Source organism: Podarcis erhardii (genome assembly GCF_964252035.2).
Source record: "Podarcis erhardii genome assembly, chromosome: 2".
NCBI lineage: Eukaryota > Metazoa > Chordata > Lepidosauria > Squamata > Lacertidae > Podarcis > Podarcis erhardii.
The window spans coordinates 41,240,634-41,257,207 of NC_138498.1; the positions used below are offsets into that span (position 1 = coordinate 41,240,634).

At 43.7% G+C, this 16,574-nt stretch overlaps 1 protein-coding gene across 1 annotated transcript; it reads right to left on the minus strand.

Annotated features, from left to right (window-relative positions):
• Positions 1–421: 421 nt before the first annotated feature.
• On the minus strand, positions 422–16,536 carry LOC309335881 (cytochrome P450 2B4-like). Its single transcript, XM_081851153.1, has 9 exons — positions 16,266–16,536; positions 10,858–11,020; positions 9,518–9,667; positions 8,878–9,038; positions 5,921–6,097; positions 4,438–4,579; positions 2,503–2,690; positions 1,861–2,002; positions 422–1,133 (listed from the first exon to the last, which is right to left on the minus strand). The coding sequence occupies exons 1-9, from the start codon at positions 16,431–16,433 to the stop codon at positions 946–948; spliced, it is 1,479 nt and encodes a 492-aa protein (XP_081707279.1). The 5' UTR covers positions 16,434–16,536; the 3' UTR covers positions 422–945.
• Positions 16,537–16,574: the final 38 nt, after the last annotated feature.

Below are 16,574 nucleotides of genomic sequence, written 5' to 3' on the forward strand. Positions count from 1 at the left end.
TTAAATTTTTCTCCAAAACCTTTGTTTTCTGTTTATTCAATTTAAATCCTGCTACTTGACCAAATATTTCAATTAATTCCAACACTCTTTTGGTACTAATGTCTGGCTGTTGTAAAGTCAAAACTAGGTCATCTGCAAATGCTCTTAGTTTATAATGTATGGCTCCGACCTGAACTCCTTTAACCAACTGGTCCTGCTTTATAAACACCTTCAACAAGAAACTGACATGTGATATTATCAAATGCTTTTTCTGCATCTGGAAACGTAACTACTTGTTCAAGATTTGTTTTTCATGCATAAATGAAGTTGTTGGCATTCTTCTGTCTCAGGAGACAATGGAGGAGTGCAACTTTGTCAAACCACTGGAGGGTTACAGCACCTGCTGTGGCTGTTGAGACCAATAAGGAACAGATGCTGTATATAAAGGTGACCAGTCGAGCTGCTGCAGATGCACAGCTAGATTTATTATTTTCCTAATATTATCCTTCATTATGCAAAATCCATCTTGATCTATATGATTTTAAATTATGATCCTTTTTAGATTTTTTTTTTAAAAATGCTATTGTTATAGACTTGTTACAGAATTCAATTTACCCATTTGTAATATCTCATTCTTCACTTTAGAAAGTTATTGTGCTAACATACTCCTAAAGGTCAAAACACTGAGATTCCATCTGCTCCCAAAGCTTCATTGATCTATGCCCTTTTTACTGTATCTATCACTGGATTGATGCTTCTAATGTAGAAGTGGCTCAGTTGTGGTTTTCCAAGTGTTGCACTACAACTCCCAGCAGCCCCAGCCAGCATGATGTGAGCTATAGTTTGGAATATATAGGTTTTTCTAAGTACTGTGTGATTCAGGTCTCCCAATAATCATATTCTTCCTACGTCAAATATACTGAGACGCATTGGCACCACCCATTTTGCTTTGTTGCTGTCACCGGATCATATTGAACGTCTAATGAATTTCAGTGGCAAGTCTCCTTTCATCAGGCCACTGTCCTCATACAAAGTAAATATATCCTTGTCTTTGGCATCTCCCACCAGCTGGAAGGTGAAGTTCTGGAGCAGAGCACCGAAGAACAGGAACAGCTCCATCCGAGCCAGGGCTTCCCCTGGGCATGCCCGTTTTCCTGGGTGAAAAGAAGGCAGCAGTGCTCATCAGTCACCAAAGACCTATATAGTGCCCAAGAAATTCAGCCAACACATTTTGAAATAATGGAGCTGCATAAGAAAGACAGCAGTGAGACCATTTCTCAAGTGGTCCTGCAATTCTCTGTTTCCACTGTGATATGAAGGTGAAGTGTTTCAGGCAAGTATGTTTTTGGAGATATTGGTCTCATGTCATTTTCTCGATTCTTTGGCTGATTGGTGGACTTCTATTCTGAGCATGTTATATAACACTAAAGTACTGCTTGGCCTATTCTCCTGCCAGAAAACACAATAATGTGGCTTCCGTCTGTGTGTATGTGTAAATCTTTGCTGAAAGCTACACATAAGCAGTTTCAGAGCAAAGAAATATAAAAGATTATGTGAGTGCGAGTTACTCTTTCCTCTCATTTCATCATGCCAACTCTCTTTCTTAACCCAGAGCCCAAGTGGTTCCTGTAGGTAGTGGTCCAAAAGTTGGGAAGTGAACTGTCCCTTCCTCAGGCTGATGCTTACAATTTTTCTGCTCAAGATGCAGGAAATGGAGGACAGAGGCAGAGAGAAATGTCTTGTGGGTAGGCAATCCCTCCCCAAACCTCTTACTTATCTCCTGGCAGCACTATCACTTCCTGGAGTCCAGCTGCCCACCCATCCACATGCCAGCTGCTGGACCCAACGCCACAATATGAGAATCTAGGTCTATAGAGTCACCTGCAGAAAAAGGCATGAAGGCAGCCCTGTTCCGAAACTGGCCCTTCTCATCCAAGAAATGACCCGGGTTAAACTCTTCTGGAGTCTCCCACTGGAGAGGATCAAAGTGCACAGTTGAAATCTCTGCACAGACTGCCGTGCCCTTCAGGGAGAAGATACAGATTTCATTATTTGTTTCAGCTTCATAAACATAAGACATTCTGCCTCTGTTTCAGTGATCTTTGACAGTGACTTACCAATCCTACCATTCCTGGTTATGGGACATTTATCTGATTCTAATAAGTTTGTGACTCCATGCACATATTATATGCTTTCTGTTCATAATTTTGATACAGTATAGTGTTATAAAAATACTGTCAGTATATTATTAGCTGACATGCTGCTTGTTGTTTTTCAGTCATATACATAAGAAGCAGCCATCTTATGGGAGAGACTGATTCCTAAAGTTGGTTGTCATATATAGAAACAAGTCATTGCACAGCATTCTGAAAAATCACCATGAATGTGGGGGGTGAGGTTGTAATCAGCATATCTTGTCTCTGCACTGGCTGGGACTGTGGCAGACCAAAGTCATTGATGGGATGATAAATCCCTCCCTCCCCCTCTCCACAGTAACCTGATCATTTCACATGTGACACAAACCTGGGGGATAAGATAGCCCCGGAATTTTGTAGGGCGTGTTGTTGCACGCGGGATGCTCTCAAGGCTCCCTTTTTGATATCGTTGAACCTCATGGAGAACAGCATTGGTGTAGGGCATCCTCACCCTATCTTCCATGCCAGGGATACGGTTGGCACCTACCACATCATCAATCTCCTGTTGAACTTTTTCTGTAAGAAAACAAATTCAGCTCTACTTCCAGAATTCTGAAACTCCTTCTCCTCTGACATAGTGATAGCCTTCAACATTCTCCAACCGGAAGGAAAAGTAACACTTACTGACATGAATTTGCATCTTGGCAGGAGCCCATTTTTAAAGATGGCATGCAAAGATGAAAGGAATTCGGCTTTTGTCCCCTCTGCTAAATGGGATCACCTTAGGTTACTAAAGAATGTGGGCTTTTTATCTTAGAGATGTTCATGAAATCATGCAAAACATGTTGAATAAATGGTATGGAAACTTTATGCAATCTCCTCACACAATACCTTTTATTCATTCATTAAACTTTTATCCCACTCTTCCCCCCCCCCCCCAAAAAAGGAGTCCTGGGGTAGTAAATCAGGGTCAACAAAGGCAAGGGCTCAGGCATTAGGCTCAGGACAGAAAAGATAAAGTTCTTCTTTACATGATGCATATTTAAAAGTCATAATTTGCTGCCACAAGACAAATTCATGGAGCCATTAGAATCAGAATGAAAACCTCTGTTGGGGAGTCTAACGTCTGAATACCAGGGACTAGGAGGACTGTTGCTTTGAGGGATGGAGGAGGAAACCATTTAAAACTGATTCATACACGGAGTTGGGCTCGGATAGGATCGCCTCTGGTATCCAGTGGCTACATCTGTCCAAGGGGCTGGTGCTAATGTAACCCACTGCTTTAGATCATTTTAGCAAGAGCTGAGGCAGGGAGCAGCCAGCATTATGAGCAAATAGCCTGTTCTCCTTTGTGTAAGGCTGTGAACCCTTAAGAATAGCTCAGTAGTGAAGTTTCCTTAAAGTTTTAGGTGAAGTTATTCATTACATCGTAAGGTCCTTCTTTGTTGAAGTATGTGTTTTATAAAGGGATGTAAGCTTTAGTTCCTGAGTGCCAAATTCGCTGGAGTGAAGTGCTGTGGAGTTGAGGTGAATGAGAATATGCCCTTTTCCCTCCGGGAAAGATAAACATCAGTGTCCAGGAAGACAGAACATGAAGGACAGAACTCTGGGAGGACAGTACTCTATTGTCGTATTAATTTATGAGAATTTTATCAATTTTTCATAAATTATATCATTGATGTAGTATCCTTATTTATGTGCTGGTTACTTTTGGAAAATTGGAGTGCATATGCTTATAATATGCATATGATAGCATTGTCTGCAGTGTTTATAACCTCAAAAGTGGAGCACTTCTCACTGAGATCTATGAGACAGACAGGAATTTTAGAAATCCATAGATATCAGCTCCATATCACGTTTTTCAGAATATTCCGTTAATGCTCAGCTTGAAAACTTCCCAGAGGAATCTCTCTGGTCACTTTTGGACACGGAATACAGTGGTACCTCAGGTTACAAACGCTTCAGTTTACAAACGCTTCAGGTTACAGTCTCTGCTAACCCAGAAGTAGTTCCTCAGGTTAAGAACTTTACCTCAGGATGAGAACAGAAATCACACAGAGGCAGCAGGAGCCCCCATTAGCTAAAGTGGTGCTTCAGGTTAAGAACAGTTTCAAGCTAAGAACGGACCTCCAGAATGAATTAAGTTCTTAACCCGAGGTACCACTGTATGGGAATAGATGGGCTGACCTAGGAGAAGACATTTTGTGAGCAAGTTGTACTGACTGTGCAGTTTTAATGTTTGTTTGTTTTTTCTTTCTCTTTACTATTACTCTTTCCACCTTGGAAAGGCAGAGCCTCTCAGTCTTTTGGGCAATTTATGTACCTTGCATGTGTGGCAATCTAGCCATCACCAGAAGGGCACAGCTCAAAACTTCGCTTGTGGACAATGACCCAGCAATAAAGAGTTCCTGCACAATCACAATAAGCTCCTCTTTGGTGTAGATGGCCTCTGGATTGGTTTGGTCCTGTAAAAAGGAAAAGGAAAAAGAGAAGAATTTAAAACATCCATTTGAAAGAGTGATGGAGGAAGTGAGACATCTCAATAAATGCAGTAAATGGATGGAGCACAATACTTGCATGGTTTATTGCAGTGTAAGTACAGTGTTGTTGTTTTTTAATTGAATATGCCGTATTTTTGGCCCCATAGGACGCACTTTTCCCCCTCCAAAGATGAAGGGGAAATGTGTGTGCGTCTTATGCGGTGAATGCAGGCTTCAGGAAGCTATCCACAAGCCTCGCGCACCCGGTGGGAGGTCCCACCGGGCACGCAAGGCTTGCGGGCAGCAGCCTGCAGCCCGAAGCACGGGGCGTGCTGTGGAGCACGCCCCATGCTTCGGGCAGGTGTCCGCAAGCCTCGCACGCCTGGCGGGAGGTCCCACCAGGCGCGCAAGGCTTGCGGGCAGCAGCCTCTTCAGCCCCACACCTAGGGAGGAAATATATTTTTTTTCTTTATTCCCCCCCCCCCAAAAAAATCTAGGTGCGTCCTATGGGGCGGCGCGTCTTATGGGGCGAAAAATATGGCAGTTTTATTCAGGGACATTTCTCTAGAAAAAGAGGTGCTGTTTCATGGAGTTGTATCCTCCAGTTACATACAAATGAATATACCCCCCCCCCAAAAAAAAACCTACTATACTCTATCAAATAACTCATTAATTATTTGATATAGTGTTTATTTGGTGGGGGGTATATTCATTTGTAAGTAAGATCAGATTTTCAAATGATGCTAAAGGTCTTGTGGCATTTAATGGTCAATCCAATCCACTCAATCTACTTGCTGATGCAGAGGTGTTGCTGAAGGAGGCCATCGGGGAAACTGAAGCATTAGGCAAGCTGACCTGATTGGCAATTAATAAAAGTAAATCATAATTGTTGTGTCTGAATGCACCACCTGACATTAAGAATGTCAAACTCTGGAGGGTCTGAGACATCCCAGTCTTTTCCATGCAGTAACTCAGAAGGAACACAAAACCTGAATGGCTTATTGCAGCATATCTATAATGCTGAAAATAAAAACATAACTGAAAACCAAATAATAGAACCATAAAGAAAACAATCCCATGTATAGATATAATGATGGGCATTATTTTTTCATCTGCTCTCCTGTGCTTGGTTTGATGTCTAAATAAACTTGAGGGACGATGCCCCCACCTGAGATTAGCCTGGAGATCATCACAATGGCCAACCACCACAGCCAGAATGCAGGATCAGAATGAGGGAGGGCAGCAGCCATATGAGACACTTTCAAATGTAGGCACAACAAGAGACATCTCAGAAGCGTGGAGAAGGGAAATTATATAACCTCCTACCTTCTCTGACTTCATAAGGAAGCAGTCAATATAGTCACGGGGGTCCTGATAATCCAGGGTCTCTTTGTGGGATTCCACCCTCTCATTGATGAAAGCATACATTTTTTCAAAACTTCCTAAAATCTTTTTGTGCTGTCCAGGCAGGTAAGGCATTATTTTCGAGAACACATTATAAACCTGGAACAGAAACAATACATAACAACTGTATATTGAATTTATCATTTTAGAACTGCCTGCTGAGTCTATGGATTTAGGGATGTTGGAGAAATCTACTGCAAAATGTTTGCAATCCATGGCTCCTTCAAGAGGAATGACAGGATTTAAATTTTATAAACAAACAAACAATTGTAAATCCTCTCTCCTCCTCCTCCTCCTCTTCTTCTTGGTCTCCTTTATTTACAGTCTACTATAGTTACATATTCATTATCACTAGATCCTGCCCATATCCACTGAGGCAGAAATCCTAACTATGCCTGCCCAGAAATGAGGCTTACTGATTTAAACTAGGCTTACTCTGAGGTATGTGGGGTTAGGATTGCAGCCCTAATTGACTTCCTACTGTGAATTGTAAAATAAAACATTGTTTTTTAAAAAGCAAATGCATTGTTTATTTTTTGTCCTGCTTATTCTCTGAAACAAAATAATGTAGAAATAGGTTCTAGATCTTTCTACAGCAAAGACTCATTTAAAATAATGTTAGGTTAATTGTACCTTGTATGCAAGTCTGGCCCATCCATGAAGTGGAGTGAAGCAGGTACCTCAGGTGGTACTTGAAGGGTACCCTCCTTATATGTCCTGCCCACCCCACTCCTTTCTCTGCTGGCTAAGAATTCACCTTGTTTTGTCTCAAGTCATGAAATGGGATGCACCACCCCTGCTTGAATGTTTTTGTGCTTAGTTGATACATGTACCATACATATTAACTCTGAGTAGACTAGAAACCAGAACACTACGGAAACAAGTTCAGTGGCAGAGCACCAGGTTTGCACGCAGTAGGGCCCAGGCTCAATCACTGGCATACAAGGAACTCAAGAGTAGCTTGTAGGAGCCATGCGGTCTGAGCTTGTAGCAACCAACCCATACGTCCTCACATGCTGAGCTTCTCAGACAGACCAGAGAGAAACAAAGGGTTAATTGCCCAGTCTCTCCCACACTTCTACTTATCTTATGCCTAGAAAGCACAGCTCCAAGCAGATTTGCACTTCGCCCATTCTTTCTAGGCACAGGTCTGACTGGTTCTGCCTTTGCCCTGCTGCTTCCCCCCCAGGAAACCCACTCTTTAGTGCTTAATCAGAACAAAGACTCTCCTCCCTAGAAGAGAGGGGAGTGGTTGTGGGCGGGAGCCCGAGCTCCGCCTCCCCCACTCACCTGGCTGGCGCCCACCCCCATCGGCAGGCACCCAACCAGGTGCCTCCGAGGGGGCGTGTTCAGCAGCCTAAATGCTGCCGTGCCAGCCCCTCCTCGGCCTCATTCTCCTTTGTCCTGTCGCGAGTCACCCACCCTCCACTCCCTTTGAGCTCAGGGTCTTAAATTTTTCCTTGGCCTTGCTATGGACCTTAGGTTGGTCACCCTGGTTGTCCGGGGGGCCTGGTAGGAATTTTTCCATTTGGCATTAGGCTTTTTGGTTTTTTCACCTACCTCGTAGCAATCGTCACAACTTTCGTGGTATTGGTGGGTAGGTTAGGCATTGGAAAAATGTGTTGTGGTGTCGAAGAGCTAGGTGTGGCCATCGCCTATGCCTTCAATATTTGGGGTATTCTGTTAAAGGAATGTGGCGGTCGTGTATTCTGTCTGATGCCTATTTGGCGGGAGGCCATGGCACGACCCTCAGTGACTTCAGGGGAGAGCCTATAGTTGGATGAGCATCAACAGGCTCCACCTACTGGTGAATAAACCCCCTTTGATTTAGACATCCAATGCCTAAGCCAATACCTTTTCACTGCTGTAATCAATAAAGTTGTGGCCTTTTCTTGCCCATTAACCTTATATTTCGTGTCCTTGTGTATTCATTTCACATTGCGGGGGTCGGGTCCTCGAACCACAAACAGCAGTCTGCAGAAAACCTGATTGCTGTTTGTTCCAATTCAGTACCAAACAATGGGTTTTCCTGGGGGGAAGTGGTGGGGCAATCTGAGGTGTGGATAACCTCATAGTTGTGAGGGAAGCTTTTTAGTGATATCAATTGAAAGGCAATCCATGATAAGAATCAGTGCCATTTTTCTAGAAAGAGAGGCACCAGAACTCACCATGAACACCTTCCTTGTTCTCTTAGAATGCCAATAGCACGCACCTGAGAGGTGCCAGAACTGAGTTTCACTGAGTTCCAGCTGAAGAAAAGCCCAGATAAAAATATTTTCCTTATACTCCCTGGGAAAGGGGAGTGTCCGAGTTTCAAACTCATTTCCCCTGCCCCAAGCAGATATTCAGCTCAGCTCTGACTGCCTTTACACCCTTTAGATATATAAAAAACCTTCCAGTAGCACTTCTGTTTCAGTGTATCTGAAGAAGTGTGCATGCACACGAAAGTTCATACCAATAACAAACTTAGTTGGTCTCTAAGCTGCTACTGGAAGGAATTTTTAAATTTTGTTTTGACTATGGCAGACCAACACAGCTACCTACCTATAACTAGAACCCTTTAGATAAGCAATCCTTTGATAATGAATAACTGGGAAAATTCACCACTAACCCGGGGAAGTGCTCCACCAACATGCCTACAGAAGAATTTCTCTAGGTCTGTATTTTGAGTGGTTAATTTGCTGATGCTCTGCAATTAAAGCCAAGATGTATGTGATATTGTGTCATATGGAATTTAATGGAGACAAGGATCAAAGAAAGTGGAAAAGGTAAAGGGGAATATACCCCAGGGTGCACCTGGCTTATTCCAGGCCCATGTCCATTAAGATGAACCAAGGTTCTGGGTCCATGGGATATACTTGTAAGAAGGAACAACATACCTGTCCCATATAACTCACAAGGTAACCCACAAAAGCCTCCATGATATGCAGCTTCTCCAGGAAGACCTGATCTTTGTACTCAAAGCGACTCCCAAAGACAACAGAACAGAGCACATTAGAAACAGCAGTTCTCAAGTGTTTTCTTATATCAAAGGCCTGCCCTGCAGGAGCAAAAGGACACAGTCAAAAGAGTTAGGCAAGGTGGATATTCTCTCCCTCTGCCTGCACGACAGAATAATGTAAACCAGAATTCCTTGCACAATTGAACCTGACACATGGTGCATTTTGTATTTCCCTTATATTAAAAGATGATTAAGTTCCTTTTACGTGGAAATGATAGTATCAGCAGCTCCTGTATTCCCTTTATTTAGCAAGATGTAAGTGCAGCTTAACTGTTGAGGCTAACATTATGGACTCCCCAAAGGAGGAAGATGTGCTACCCCATATCTGTGGTCAAGAATTCCCTGCACAAACAGAGCTTGGTGCATTCAAGGTGTACCTTACAACTCAGCCAAGTTCTTTAATAGGAATAAATTCATAAACACCTGTGACATAACTAACAGAAATCCCACTTTCTGGGACTGTTCCTGCCCTGAAGGACTTCAAAATTGTGTTTGTAATAAGGATAACTTGGGAAGACCTTTTGCGGTTGCCATTGCCTCCACCAGACAGAGAACTTCTTCCTGCACCCTCACAGACATTGCTTTCTTCCCCATTCCAAAATCCCGCAGGGTGCTGAGTGTGAACCGGCGCAGCTCTTTCCATCTTTTCACAGATCTGCTGGACAGTCCTGAAAGCAAACAGGTGAAGATCCTTCCCTTAGAAGGAAGTTTTCTCAGCAGGAAGTTTCTACATCGTGGCACTTTGTCCATTCAGACTATAGTCCCATTTATAGTTGAATCAAGCCATGGGTGGTTTGTATGTAACTTTTTATCACATAATAACAGTGCTGAACTATAGCATGAACATGTTGTGTCGTTTCTCCATATTGTTAAATGGTGCTGGAGGAGAGAGGACAGGCAAACTCTTCTATGGGTCATGTCATATCACGTCTTTCATTAAATATCTGTTATGGGCAAAATGTTGGATTTGGATAAAAATGAGACTTTCCTGGATGCCTAGATCCAGGTTTGGGGCAAGTACTCTTTGGTAAGAGAACCCCAGCAGAGATTTAACATCACAAAACTTGCAGCAAAGTAAAGTGTGGGAATAGGCTATTGGACCTTTAAAACATGCCCTTCTAACTTCTTTCCAAATTTTCCCAACTATATGCTTATAAGTGGTAAGGGAAGGGGCAGAACAAAGAGTTTGGTAGCCCTTCCTTCCAAGGTGAGCTAGCTAAGCTTGGCATGACAGCTGACTTTATGATCTTAACACATTTAGAATTAAGCATGTTGGTTATTTGAGACTGACTATATCCCTCACAGGACACGGGTGGCACTGTGGGTTAAACCACAGAGCCTAGGGCTTGCCGATGAGAAGGTTGGCAGTTCAAATCCCCATGATGGGGTGAGCTCCCATTACTCGGTCCCTGCTCCTGCCAACCTAGCAGCTCGAAAGCACAAAGTGCAAGTAGATAAATAGGTACCGCTCCAGCGGGAAGGTAAACGGCGTTTCCGTGCACTGCTCTGGTTCACCAGAAGTGGCTTAGTCATGCTGGCCACATGACCTGGAAGCTGTACGCCGGCTCCCTCGGCCAATAAAGCGAAATGAGCGCCGCAACCCCAGAGTCGTCCGCGACTGGACCTAACGGTCAGGGGTCCCTTTACCTTTATATCCCTCACAGTAAAGGAAGAATTCAGTTCAGGGCTGTTATTTTGGGTGGCAAACTCCTTTTTGTGGTAACATCTAGCTCCACAGAGGTTGAAAAAGGGAGGGCTCGATGTCTGCTTGTTCCTACTTGGAGACCCCTGAAAATGAAGTCTGCTTCTCCCATTAAAATGGAAGCAATAAACAAATAAGCACAGGACCCCTACCTACCTTTAAAATGGCTCACTGTATCACTGAAAGGCAAGGCAGGACGCCCACCAAATTCTTCAGCATGATCCAACAGAGCATCTTTCACCACTTCGTATCCACAGAGTACCACCATGGGCTTGGGACCCAGCCAGACAGTAAAGATAGGACCCCATTTATCATAGAGCTGATGGTAGAATTTTAAAAATGCATGGATTATTAGGCAACACCTGTTCTGGATATATCAGTGGTGGCTGGCCCATTATGGCAACCAAGGTTTATCCCTACCAAGTGAAAACCCAGCAATTTATTTTTAAATCCCCCCAATCTCAAAGCTATAGTCTTTTTTGTTCCACACACTCTCCCATTTTCATGAGTACTGAATACTTTTGCGTGGACAGGCGGAGTCCCCAGATCCCGAGTGGTCCCCCCGTCATGTGGAATAACGACTCTAGACAACGTGCTATGGGATTAAATTGGCCACAACTTTATTAAATTTCAAATGTGGGTAGACCTTGGCTCAGGCATTGGGCGTTCTCCCTCCCTAGTCCCCAGCCGGGGACCTAGGGAGCATCAGGGTTATCCAGTGTGTGTGGGGGGGATGGGCCGGCTCTGGAGAACATATGTTCAAGCAGAGATAGCCGCCCCCGTTACGCCGCCGCAGGGGAGAGCAATGATGACCTTTCGGCGTACGGCCAAAGCCTCCCTTCAAAAACCCCTTTAACGGGGAACCCTGGTATCGCCGCCGCAAAGAGGAAGATGGACTAAAGGATTCCGCCCAAGGCCTGATACCGCCAAAGTTGTGACGTTTTGCTACGGGAAAGGCGAAACCTGCCAATGCAGGGAAATTCCTTTCCGGCCCTTTAACAGCGACCTTATCGTAGCAGCGCCCGCATACCTGTGGAGACAGGTTAACCTGCAAAACCTATGAAGAAAAGTTAACCTGCAAAAGAAGACATTAACTGAGGGTGGGTAGGGTGGGAGAAGCTCTGGAGCCAAGTGAGGATTAACAATTAAGATCCACCCTCTATTGTGTGGGCAGGTAATCCCTCCCCTTACCTGGCCTGGTTTCCCTGGCAACACTTCCCCCAGGTGGGATTGGACAACTCGCTGGGGTAGGCGGGGACCTCCAGGTATCCCACCTGAGGGAAGGCAAAGCCTATGCTGATGTGGCCACTCCAGATCCAGGGCTGCACGCGTCCACGCAAAAGGCGCCCCCCGTTTTAAGTGGGGAGCGGTCATTCTGTCAATCAGCTCTCTGCACCACTCAACTAATCACAATCCAAAAGTGTTGCTCTAGCTAGGAAGTCCCACACTTTTCTTTCTCGAAGCAGAAAAGCCTATTTTTATTTTAGCTATGCAATTTCCACCCTTTCACCTACTGACATTATTTCAATTCAACCAAGATAATTGAAGGTAAATGGCCTGATAATTTGATAGTCCCAGGGGCTAAGTGTTCTTTATTACTGCATTTGCAATAGTTCAAGATAAAACCTATTTGAGAAAGAAACTGCTTTTGCAATTTTTATGGATGTTTATTGTTTGACTTGGTGATATTATCTTGTGTTGATTGCCATAGTCATTGTATCACCACCCTGTTCATTGTTTTATCAGCAAGAAGTAGGGCAGTAAGATGAGATTCTGCACATTTTAAATTGGAATGGAGCTGTGTGAAGAGAGCCTATTGGAAAGCGAAAGGGTGTGGTGGTCAGACATATTTGAGTAACTGAAGAAAAGGGTTTAGAAACAATGTGGGGCTGTTAAAGGGAAGGAGGAGGAAAAAAGAGAGGAGTTGATGAATCAGCCAAAGAAATTGCTATGTGAATTACTAAGTGCTGAAGACATTTATTTAAGCACAAATCAAGGGAAGAATCAGCAGACAAGTGCTGATTAATAAGGATTTATATATAAAGCTGGATGGATTAATTGCAAAATGAAATATGAGTGAATGAAATGATCTGGTAAGAAAAAAGTAAATGAATTTAAAGCGACCCTAGGGAAAATTAAGTAACTTATAGAAAAGAAATATCAACTGAATTCTTTTGGAGAAATGGGTCAGGGGAAAGGCACCTACACCAGCCACTTCTTAACTCACTCACAAAGAGAAGGTTCTGTTCACAGCAGAAGGGTGGCTGGGTGACTATCCAGTCCCGGGACCCAAGGAAATATCTTCATGTTTAAAGTTTAATACAGGGGGCACTGATCCAACAGGAACTGAGCAGGAAGAGCAAACAGTCTGTCAATCATTATGGATGTTTATGGGGATATACACTGAAACTTTTTCAAGGGCATCATAGGAGGCTATTGACACTGGTCATGTGTCTCAGTCAAGGCAAATGCACAGCCTTGATCAGGAGGGCTAAACCAGTCAAGAGAATAAGACAGTGTGAACTCTGCTACTGCAGAAACGTTTATATTTATATAAACGTTTACATTTATATACCACCCCTATCTTCCAAGGAGCTCAAAGTGATGTACATGGTTCTTCTCCTTCCCATTTCATTCTCACAACAACCCTGTGAGGTAGTTTAGGCTAAGAGATGGTGACTGGGCCATGGTCACCCAGTAAACTTCATGGCCGAGTGGGAATTCAAACCCTGGTTTCCCAGGTTATAGTCCAGTCCAATCATTACACACACACACACACACACACAGTGTGGACTGTGCTAGTGCTGAAACGTTCAAAATGAACTGACAATGTAGGAATAATCTGAATTTCCACTCAGGGTGAATGAGAAAATGAGCAGCCAGTTGAAATGCATTATTTAGAGCTTGGCTGAAACTTTGGGGCCAGCTTTTTTTAACCATTCTGGCGGGGCAGGGATAGAAATTCAGATGATCCCAAATATTAGGGGCAGGATAACTTTGGTGAAATTTCTGTGTGAGAGCATTCATAGTGTTCACCATATTTAACGTTTTTGAGGTGTCTGAGGGATTTTTCATATCTGAACCCCTTTAGAAAAAGTCTTTCTTCAGGAAATGGAAGTCTTGCACAGAGGAGAAGAATGAATAGAAAGACAAACTCCCCCCCCCCAAAAAAAAAAACACCAAGGCAGACAACAAGTGATGCAAAATTAGAATTTGAAGAGCATACCTCTGAAAACATTAAGAATAAGACCTATATAAATATCTAAAAGTGGGAAATTAGCTAGGGAAGAAGTTCAAATATCTATTTATTTATTCCATTAATATACCAGCCTTATCTTCCAAGGAACTCAAAGTGATGTACATGGTTCTTCTGCTCCCCATTTCATTCTCACAACAACACTGTGAGGTAGGATAGGCTAAGAGATGGTGACTGGCCCATGGTCACCCAGTGAGCTTCATGGCTGAGTGGAAATTCAAACCCTGGTTTCCCAGGTCATAGCCCAACACTCTAACTATTATGCCACACCCAAAGGGTTTAAAACATGTGCTAAGAAAGGAGAAATGAACTCCAGAGAACCTGAATGAATTCTTTGCAGATGTATACATTGTTAAGGTGTAGGGCAGATACATAAACCTGAGCTTACTTTTTTCTAGGAGCAGGTTTGGCCCTATCATGAGGCGGAGAGAGGCAGTGGTCTCTGGCAGCAAATATTATGGAGCAGTGAGTGGAGAGAGCGGAGAGTGTACATGCACTAACATAGGTCACTGCCCTGAAGGTGCTATGGAGAATGTTAAGATAAGAGTCAATGGCATGCTGGACTTTTGTACATGGAACAGGACGGGGAGGAGGCAACTTTTTGCCTTTTGCTTCAGGCAGCAAAACACCTTACGAAGGAAGTCTGCAGAATGGAAGCAAATAGGGGTGGCATTGAAACTGGCAGGTTATTGTAGAACTGGAAAGTTGCCAACAAGGACAATTAAAATCATCAAGAGGCTGTGCCTCTAGGAAGAAAAATTAAAACATTTGGAGCTTTTTGTGTTTAGGGAACAATGTACTAAGAGGAGACATAACAGAGGTGAATCCAATTTATCGTGGTGTGGGGTAAGAACACTAGTTTGCTTTCCTGGTCCAGTGAAGCGGAATGGTGGGACAATCAGGATAAGCACAAAGAGCTCCTTCTCAGAGGCAGCACTACCGCAAGATGTCTGGATGGTCATCAACTTGGACAGATTTTAAAGTGGTTTAGACAAATAAGGCTATCAATGGCTGCTAGGCAAGATGGCGATACATTACCTGCAAATGACACATAGTATGCCTTTGAACATTAATTGCTAACAAGACAGCAACATAACCCCCCCCCCAACAGCATACGAATTGATATGGCTAATTTGACCCAACAACCCCTCACACTCTCTCTCACACACATAAACAAAACTCACTGTAATCAACCAAATGCAACCAACCAGTCTCTTTCACTGCCAACAAAAAAGAAATAAATGAATACAGTAGTACCTCTGGTTACGTACTTAATTCGTTCTGGAGGTCCATTCTTAACCTGAAACTGTTCTTAACCTGAACCACCACTTTAGCTAATGGGGCCTCCTGCTGCTGCCGCGGCAGCAATTTCTGTTCTCATCCTGAAGCAAAGTTCTTAACCCGAGGTATTATTTCTGGGTTAGTGGAGTCTGTAACCTGAAGTGTATGGAACCTGAAGCGTATGGAACCCGAGGTACCACTGTAGATGCAAGAACCATCCACGTGATGCTAACACAAAACCCCACACATACACTATGCAAAAGATGCAAATATCATTACTACCCTTCAAAAGATCATTAGTCCCACCTCTCTCTCCCCACCTCTTCCTCCCTCCTCCCCCAACCTCACAGTGCCTATGATAGTAATGTCTCAACCAAGCATTACTGACCTGTAGATAGGGCTCTACTAACTGAAAACAGAGACATTATGCAGGAGCGAAACTCGGCTTTCTTTCACCTTAGTCAAAGACCCAGTTTGGCATATCCCCGACTCCATTTATGTACACATACCTACAGGTTGGGAGCCTCAATGGTGCCTCCTGGAAGCATCACTTGGGGGGGGGACCCAGCTAGGCCCCCCCATAGCTACACCACTGCGTAATATGTCCCTTTGTTATCCATGAAAATCTATAGCAGCAATAATAATAAACACTGACTGCTAAGGCAGGGGTGGGTGCAGAGCAGAATTGCAGGAGAATGTACATCTTGGAGAATGGATAGGTCTTTCATCTAGTCCCTCAGGATTCTTTGTATGTTCTTAAAGATGGTGCTCTCTGCAGCCTCTCAGCCAGGCAGCACTTCCAGGAAGACACAAAGAGAACGGGAAACGTTCCTTTCATTACTTTCCGTCTGTTCACTTATGATGTAGGAATATTTGGGCTTCTCAAAGCAGCAGACAGAAGCAGGCATACCCAGACTAAAGAAGGGAAAAATTAACTTTGTGCCTTCCTGTCTCTCTGTCCTTTTATTCTAAATCTGCTTCACGGCATGAATGAAAAGTGAAAGTGGTCTCCAAGAGGTGGACTTACCTTTGCATAGTTTCTGCTCAGAGGCAGGACGTCTTTCTGCAGAAGATTGCCCAGAAGAAACCAAGGAGTGGGCCCTGGAGGTAGTTGGGCTTTCTTCTTGTACATTTTGATGGAGAACAAGAGCAAGGTGAAGAGGAGGCTGAGAAGCAACAGAGCTTCCACCCCCATTTTTCTCTGTGTCCTTTTGGTCAGAAATCTAAGAAAATACTTAAGAAAGACAAGGTGGAAGAAAGCTGCCTGCTGGAGACCCAACCCAACTCGGACTCTGGATTATCTCTGTTGCTCTTCTGGTGTTTGTTTTTGAAATGT

What these genes read in the sequence shown, in the direction of transcription:
- LOC309335881 (XM_081851153.1), bottom strand. Translation starts at nt 16,433, where the DNA reads ATGGGGGTGGAAGCTCTGTTGCTTCTCAGCCTCCTCTTCACCTTGCTC. An exon ending in TCCTTATGAAGTCAGAGAAG is followed by an intron (nt 4,580 to 5,920) that starts GTAGGAGGTTAT and finishes TCCTTTTTACAG; the next exon opens with GACCAAACCAATCCAGAGGC. An exon ending in TAGATTGCCACACATGCAAG is followed by an intron (nt 2,691 to 4,437) that starts GTACATAAATTG and finishes GTTTTCTTACAG; the next exon opens with AAAAAGTTCAACAGGAGATT.